The sequence below is a fragment of the Theobroma umbraticum genome, unplaced genomic scaffold (assembly GCF_002168275.2).
Source record: "Theobroma umbraticum cultivar Fairchild unplaced genomic scaffold, ASM216827v3 scaffold_1682.0, whole genome shotgun sequence".
Taxonomy (NCBI): Eukaryota; Viridiplantae; Streptophyta; class Magnoliopsida; order Malvales; family Malvaceae; genus Theobroma; species Theobroma umbraticum.
The window spans coordinates 244685-252823 of NW_018397290.1; the positions used below are offsets into that span (position 1 = coordinate 244685).

At 37.2% G+C, this 8139-nt stretch overlaps 2 protein-coding genes and 1 non-coding gene across 3 annotated transcripts in view; 1 reads left to right on the forward strand and 2 right to left on the reverse strand.

Annotated features, from left to right (window-relative positions):
• Positions 1 to 2828, reverse strand: part of LOC149526220 (squalene monooxygenase SE1-like) — a 3185-nt gene extending 357 nt beyond the window's left edge. Inside the window, exons 1-7 of the mRNA XM_089785673.1 lie at positions 2374 to 2828; positions 1943 to 2054; positions 1691 to 1865; positions 1252 to 1420; positions 854 to 1072; positions 423 to 698; positions 11 to 289 (exon numbers count right to left, since the gene is read on the reverse strand). Coding sequence (XP_089641799.1) covers positions 11 to 289; positions 423 to 698; positions 854 to 1072; positions 1252 to 1420; positions 1691 to 1865; positions 1943 to 2054; positions 2374 to 2625 — 1482 coding nt within the window. The 5' untranslated portion in view covers positions 2626 to 2828. The remainder of the gene's footprint in view (positions 1 to 10; positions 290 to 422; positions 699 to 853; positions 1073 to 1251; positions 1421 to 1690; positions 1866 to 1942; positions 2055 to 2373) is intronic.
• TRNAT-UGU (transfer RNA threonine (anticodon UGU)) lies at positions 2132 to 2203 on the forward strand. Its single transcript has one exon. It is a non-coding gene; the product is annotated as a tRNA-Thr (tRNA).
• Positions 2829 to 4454: 1626 nt separating the features above from the next.
• On the reverse strand, positions 4455 to 7804 carry LOC110428611 (squalene monooxygenase SE1-like). Its single transcript, XM_021444475.2, is given in 9 exon segments — positions 4455 to 5030; positions 5162 to 5348; positions 5351 to 5440; positions 5637 to 5915; positions 6058 to 6276; positions 6535 to 6703; positions 6990 to 7164; positions 7249 to 7360; positions 7481 to 7804. Coding segments are annotated over 8 exon segments (1449 nt in total). The 5' UTR covers positions 7709 to 7804; the 3' UTR covers positions 4455 to 5030; positions 5162 to 5171.
• Positions 7805 to 8139: the final 335 nt, after the last annotated feature.

Consider the following 8139-nt stretch of genomic DNA (forward strand, 5'->3'; position numbering starts at 1 on the left):
AGATACACACCGAAATCAATTTAGCCCCAGTCCAAATGCGTTTAGGTGAAGGAAATGGAAGTAACAAGCGGCCAACGCCATAGATAGCGACTGCGAAGAAATGTAGGACTAAGCTTATAGGGCGGGGGTTCAGACCAGAGAGCAGAGAGATTGGTCCATTTGAGAATATGCCTCCAAGGCTCAAGTAGTCAAAGCATGCTTGCCGCATCTCCTTCCTTGCTGGATCAGGGGAGGCACTGAATACCTTGTATAGGGCTCCAGCCAATGTGTTTATTGTAGATGCCACTGGCTGCAAATCATAAAACCAAATCCATCCGGTAAGTGGAAAAATTGTACAGTCTCTGAAGCCAAGTTTTCACATTAAACAGAAGTACAGAACATGAAATGTGAAGTTATCCGGGAGGAATACATGTGTAGCTTACCTTCCGCAAGGTATAAAAAGATTCAAGAGATTTGCAAAGAGTAGATGCATCATACAGATCGTGCAGGGGTCTTAGAAGATCCCTTAGTACCACAATATCAGATAGTGCAACAGTCATTCCCCCTCCGGTTAAAGGATGTCTCATATTGAATGCATCACCCATTAAAAGTGCACCAGGAGTTGAGTGTGGAGCAGCAGGCATGCTTCTGTTTGGCATGCTTCTTATGTTCCCCTTATCAATTGCGGAGATAAAGGCAGTGTACAGTTCAGAAGGAATCTGATATGAATAACCAGAAAATCAGTTCAGTACGTAAAAAGGGGTGGTGCTTAAATTTCTAAGGGAAGTAGAAGAGGTGTCAAAAGGCTAGTGAACTTGATTTCGTTTAATTGCATAAAATTGGGAGTCATTTGATAAATGAAAGACACAAGTACCTGGGGAGCCACCACAGTTTTCAAGTAATGGGCCATTTCACCATTGGAAACAGAAGGAACTTTTTGGCCAGGCACATCAACCAAGCAACGAATCTCGGTGCTGCTGATAGGGTAAAACAAGATAGGTGAAGGGTCTGCCAATATAACATGTCCATGGTTTGCATGCGGAAGCTCACAGTTCTCCAGAACCAATCCAACAAAACAAGAGGGGACATCAACCTGCAGAAACAAATAAAGATCTTCATGTTGTCTCAAGAGTAAAAATGAAGATCAAGAGAGAATGCTGGTACCAAATTGTAGATAAGAAACTTCATTAACTACCACCTTATTCTAATTAAAAGCTTGATCGATTTTAGTAAGTGTTTGATATTTGACAAGATTTGAATAAGAATCTTCACCTTCGGGTAACAGAGAGAGCGTCTCAAATTTGAGAAACAACCATCGCATACAATAGTAAGGGGAGCATATGCGGTCAACTCTTGACCACCCTTAGTTTTGAACTGAACTCCCTTAATAGTCGCATTTTCTTCAAGTAGAGATGTTACTGTTCCTTGTTCTAGAGTTACACTGCATTAAACCAATTATTATGTATGAGAATGATGAAAACAAGCTAGCAAAGCAAGGAAATGTTCAAATCTTCATTGAGAAAAAATAAAGTAAAAATAGGGGGAAAAAGTCAAAAGAGAAAAGTAAAACTAATATGGGCAAAAGTAGAACCAGGGCATATGAAGAAACAGAGCAATGAAACCCTTGGGAAGAAAGAGTTACTTTTATTTTAAATGTTCTTGGATTCTGCTTAACAATGGTTAAAGGGGTTGTGATGGGAAAGAAACATACTTGGGAAGAGAAGCAGCTTTCTGCCGCATCCTTTGTATGAAACGTCCATTGTGGAAGCTTCTTCCCGCAACATCTGAGTGAAACTTTTCCAGGGGATAAGACAACCTGGTATTCTTTCCATCCTTGTACAGAGCATAACCAAAAACCTGTTGAGCATCAATGCAATCTACACAATCTGTAGGGGAAAAAATCAACGTCAAAAGCCAGAAAGATCAGAGCAAGGAAGAGTCACAAAAAAGTTTCATTGCATGCCTTCAAGACCCAATTCAATTAACTTAAGGTAGCCCCCTGGCTGTAGAAGTTCACCAACAATTCTGTCAGGCTCACTTAAGTCTCTCTCAATCACATGCACTCGGCGTCCGTCCTGAAACATGCAAGCAAGAGAAGAAATGTCACAGATCCCAATTGCTGGTGAATTTGATTTTTCTTGCTTAACAGCTAGCCCCTATAGCTCAGTGGTAGAGCGTCAGTCTTGTAAACTGAAGGTCCGTAGTTCGATCCTGCGTGGGGGCAAAAGGAGAGAAAGACCATATGTTCCACTTTCTTCAATTATTCCTCAGTTTTTTTTTTTTTTGTCTCATTAAAAGCATCAAAGCAAGAATAAGAAACATCAAAATTCAGGGCAAACAACAGATGTTATAGAAGGAGAAGGGGGAAGAGAGAGAGAGATGTAGGGAATGGACCTTTCCAAGTGTATAAGCAAGGGCAGAACCAGCAACTCCAGCGCCAACTATGATAATGTCTGTACTCCCAGCAACCTCGCCATTCCCTGTTTTCTTCACACAATTTTCCATTGGAGACACCATGGAAGAAGAAGAAGAAGAAGTCGCTGCTGCAGCTTTTGTCTTGTTGAATCCTCTTACGAAAGTGCAGTACAAGACAACAAACCCCAGCAGAGAAGCTACCAGCCCTTCAACTGTACACTCGTAACCCATATTTTATGAAAGTAGAAAACTAGGAAAACAGTGAATGATCAAGAGGAGTTGATCGCAACTTGATGACTTCGTCTCCTATTATACTTCTCCTCCCATAATTCCTGAAAGTTCTGCTTTCTGGTTTTTGTGTGACTTCAGCGCTCGTTTGCTGCCAAACTTTCCTCCTCTTAAACGCAGTTTGGCAGGTGCCCACAATTTATATTTAAGTTCAAAATAAATAAAAATTCTTACCCGCATCATATTGTTCATTAATTAATATGTAATCTTTTTACGGAAAGTGTATGATTCAAACCCTTTTCCCTCAATTATAAAAAAAATATATATTAAAAATAAAAACCCTCCATCCCGTATGCTCTTTCTTTTCCTAATTTTGTCATTTGTGGCTGATATAAACTTAGACACGTAATGCATAATTATGAAAAAGAATACTAAACCAGACATTGCATGAAGACAAACAATTTCTATTCATAAAAATATGCTTAATTGCCATGTGAGTCATTTATTACCAATTTATTACAGTTTATGGAGCATAGTTTTGTCCTTTATCTTGGCTATGGTTCTGGTAAAGCTACATTTTGAACTTTGTTTCAGTTTACATTGTTGATAAACTATACTACTTGATCAAACTTTTTGGGGTCAAATATCTGTATATGAGCTTGAGTTTCAATTACCCTTTTTTTTATTCTGATTGAAGAAAGATTCAAATCTTAATTAAAGTGGGCTAAAGAAGAACTCAAACCCCTAATAAAATACAAAACTATAATCATCTGATTACCTATGTTTATCAGAGCAAGAAAACAATTTTGAGACATAAACAAATTGGTTAAACCTAGCTAGTCAAATGACCAAAATTTGGAGTGATTCTCCAAGTAAGACTGGATTGGTCAAGGAGAGTTTGGTGAGATTTGGGACACCATGATAGTGAACAATATACTATATATAAAAATGTTTCAAGTCAGTTTGAAAGTAATTGCCTGGTTTTCCAAAACCATGGATGCCAAATTTGGGGGTGACACCATTATTGAAAACAAATTGTAGAATAAACGTCCATGAGAGGTGGAATGAGCTGCTGGGATGGAAATTTGAGGCTTGGTCAATTCCCTTCATCTTTGATTTCTTAACATGCAATTAAATTTGACATGGTTATTAATATATAATAACTTGAAAGAGTAATTCAAGTATGTTGCCACGGTGCACTCTTGTGTGAAGACGAAACATGGAGTAGGTAAAAGATAAAAGCTGCAAGATTCATTTTAATACTAGGGTATTTGGCTAAATTTAACTTGAATCCTGTAGAAAATGTGAAACATGTCTTGTTCCTGCCTAAGATATGCTGATCATGGCCTGCTTTCAACGTTTTTGGCCTGAGTTGAACTTGACCCTAGGTCATGTGAAGAATAATTGAGTTTTCTTTGGATATTTTCAACAATAATGAAGGTGGGAGAAAAATGAGTTATTTAAATAAAGAAGAGTATAAGTCCATTACGAATGGATTTTAATAGGTAATGAATTATGAATAGACTTTTTAAGTTTAGGTAGACTTGAAATTAATTAAATTTAATATTTAATTATTTGTAATATCAAAAGAATTGATTCTATATGAAACATAGACGATTGTGTTTGTTGAAAAATTATCTAATTGCTTATAAATAATACACTTCTCTTAAATAAAAAAAATACATAAACAAAACGAATACTTACTGCTTTTCTTTTCAAAATTCTTCAAATTTTCTTCTGTGTTATTTTACTTTAGAAAATTATTACATAAAACTAGATAATCTTATTGTTCATTAATCAATGCTCCAGGAATTGACTTCGTTAGTACAAAATGTAATCAATCATTGAAATTTATTATATTTTCGAGATTTATCGTCTATGACCATTGCACATAACATCGGTGAAAGTGAACAAAATCCTAAAAATATTGTCACTATTACATGCCCATTATGGTCTTTTTCAATTTGGTATTCTAACATTTTCTTTTATCACAAGTTCATTCATAAATTCTGATAAAATAACCCAGCACTAATTTCATTAAAATCAGAAAAAATAAATTGGGTTTCTAGAACCAATTGATAGCTGCATTTATGATGATTTTGAGAAGGATTGCAGTAAGTTTGATCTCTGGTAAGATAGGATCTTCTCTTACTTGCTTAACAAGTTGCTGACTAGCAGAGAGGAAATTTTCTTCTTAACTTGGAATTGTTCACAACAAATGTTGCTAATTTAATCCATGGACTCTCCAAAAGCACAAAGTTTCTTTGAATATTTGTCGATTTGCAGATTTCTTGCATCGTTTTTTCTTAGAAAGGAGGAGCTCTGTAGTATGCTGGCACAGTTAGGGGGAAAAACATTTGTTTGACTCCTTCAGACTTTATAAGGGGGAAAAGGGTGCTTGATGCAACCTGGAAAAACAAGAAATAGAAAAGGTAACACATCAGATTTGTTTTATCCTTAGGTTGTTCTGAAGTTGCAGTGAACACGGTTGGTAAAGAAACATATGACAGTGTAGCAATGTTTTAACAGAGATACTGACCCAAATCAATTTAGCCCCAGTCCACATGCGGTTGGGAGAAGGAAATGGAAGTAGCAACCGGCCAGCACCATACACTGCCATGGCAAAGAAGTGAAATGCTAAACTTGACGGACGAGGGTACAGACCAGAGAGTAGAGATGAGAGTCCATTCGAAAAAACGCCTCCAAGACTCAAATAGCCGAAACATGCTTGTTGCATTTGCTGCATTGCAGGATCAGATGAGGCACTAAATAACTTGTGTAGGGTGTCAGCCAACGTATTTATTGTAGATGCCATTGGCTGCAGGCAGGACCAAAACCATCCAGTTAATGCAAAATTCTACATTTTCTGATGCAACTTAGAGAAGTTGCCCTCAATTTATTTACCAAAAATAATGCCAGAAACATTTGAAATAATATAATGGAGCTGTTTATGCACAAAATGTATACATGACTTGCAAATTTACTGCAGAGAGGAATATATGTATGTAGCTTACCTTCCTCAGGGTATAAAAAGATTCAAGATATCTGCAAACTGCCGATGCATTACCTAGATTGTGCAAGGGTCTTAGAAGATCCCTTATCACAACAACATCAGATAGTGCAACAGTCATTCCTCCTCCGGTTATAGGATGTCGCATATTGAATGCATCACCAATCAAAAGTGCACCAGGAGTAGGAAGTGGGGCTGCTGGCATGGTTCTATTCGCCATAGTTCTTATGTTGTTCTGCTTCTCTACTGCAGAGATAAAGGCAGTGTGTAGTTCAGGAGGAATCTGCATGTATAATTAGTCATATGGTTAGTCCACAGATGACAGAAACCAGTAAAATATTAAGGTGGCGATGTTAAAATTTTCAGGGAGAGGCAGAACTGCAACCCAAGGTTTCCGAAAATGATGAAAGAAAGACACCAGCTACCTTGGGAGCTATCACATTTTTTAAGAAATGGGCCATTTCACCACCGGAAACAGAGGGTAGTTTTTGGCTAGGTACATCAACCAAGCAACGTATTTCAGTGCTGGTAACAGGATAAAACAAGATAGGTGAAGGATCTTCCAGTATAATAGCTCCATAATTTGCATGCGGAAGTTTACAGTTCTCCAGAACCAAACCAACAAAATAAGAGGGGATATCAACCTGCAGAAACAATCAAGAACTTCATATTTTCTAAAAGCATAAAACTTAAGAGGATTAGGCAAGAAAGTATGTATGTGCGGATTTGTATGTGCTCCTTATGGACTCAAAGCTTCTCTTATTTCCCCAAAACTAACATTACCATTTTCTAAGCAATTCATGTAAACGAAAATCTTTATTTTAACATGATTTTTCTTATAGAAGATTAATTAAGTTTAGTAAGAAATTTGGTAATTGACACGATTTGCTAAGCAATTTCACCTTAGGGTAGCAGAGAGAGCGTCTCAAATTTGAGAAACCACCATCGCATACAATGGTTAGAGGAGCAGATGCTGTCAGCTCTTGACCACTCTTGGTTTTGTAATACACTCCTTTGATAGTCCCATTTTCTTCAAGCAGAGATGTTACTGTCCCTTGCTCTAGATTTACACTGCATAATCAAAGGATATAAGAAGATGAATTTGGAGCTTGAAAGTCCCATTTCATCACTTACATCTTAGACGTTAGCTTTGCAAATTTGTGCAAGTGAAGTTTTTGATAACAGAAGAAAAACTGTGTACATATTTTGTCATGGCAGGGGCCAGTAAAGCAAAACAGAACAATGAAGTAATCAGGGAAAAAGTCGAAAAAGCGTAATATGAACATCAGCAATGGAAACAGGCCCTGACATAAATTGTTTGATATTGAAGAATGATTATGATGAAGTAGATAAGTACTTGGGAAGAGATGCGGCTTTCTCCCGCAACTTTTGTACAAAGCGTCCATTATAGAAGTTTCTTCCAGCCACATGGGACTGAAATTTTTCCAAGGGAAAAGATATCTTGGTACTCTTTCCATCCTTGTACAGATCATAACCCAAAATTCGCTGAGCATCAATCTCATCTACACAATCTGCAGCGCCAAAAATCAATATAACAAATTTGGCAGGGAACAGAGAGAGAGAGAGAGAAGAACAAGAAGAAAAGAGTTGCGCACCCTCCAGGCCTAACTCAATTAACTTGACGTAGCCCCCTGGTAATAAAGCTTCACCAGCAATTCTGTCAGGCTGGTTTAACTCTCTCTCGATCGCATGCACTCGACGTCCGTCCTGCAACATGTGATTGCAGAGAAGAATTTCAGTTAGTATATATCATAACAGGAATGGGCCGGAACATAACAGGAGCTTATACTACAAACGGAAAAGAAAGAGAGAGAGAGAGATTCAGACCTTTCCAAGGGTATAGGCAAGAGCAGCGCCTGCAACTCCGGCACCGACTATGATAATATCTGTAGCCCCAACAACCTCGCCGCTTCCCGTTTTCTTCACACAGGTTTCCACAGGGAACTCCATAGAGGATATTCTTGTCTTCTTGAGTCTTCTTACAAACGAATTGTACAAGAAAACAAACCCCAGAAGAGAAGCGATCACTCCTCCAACTATGTACTGGTAAGCCATTTTATGGAATGGAATGATCAAAGAAGAATAGGAGTGAAGGGGCGATGAGGCTGCTTATTTTTTATACTCTCTATCCAAAGCTTATTTAAATCATTTTTTCCATAACGGGATCTGGACACTCGCTTTGCTGCAGGTTTCATGCGAGTGGACATGGCTAGCAGAGAAATTAGACTGCCAGATGGAACCCACGCGGCGGCTTAATAACTTCAACATTTTAAAATTAAATATTTAAATAAATTTTTTTTATTACAACTTTTAATTCAATAAATCAATCATTACATAAAATAAAAACAAATATAAACTCTAGATTAAAGTAAAAAAGTTTAGAAAAATAAAAATAATTATACTTAATTGTTGAATGTTTATTTTAAACAATAAATGAGACTCATAATTTTATAAAAATAATAATATAATAAACTTCATATGTATTT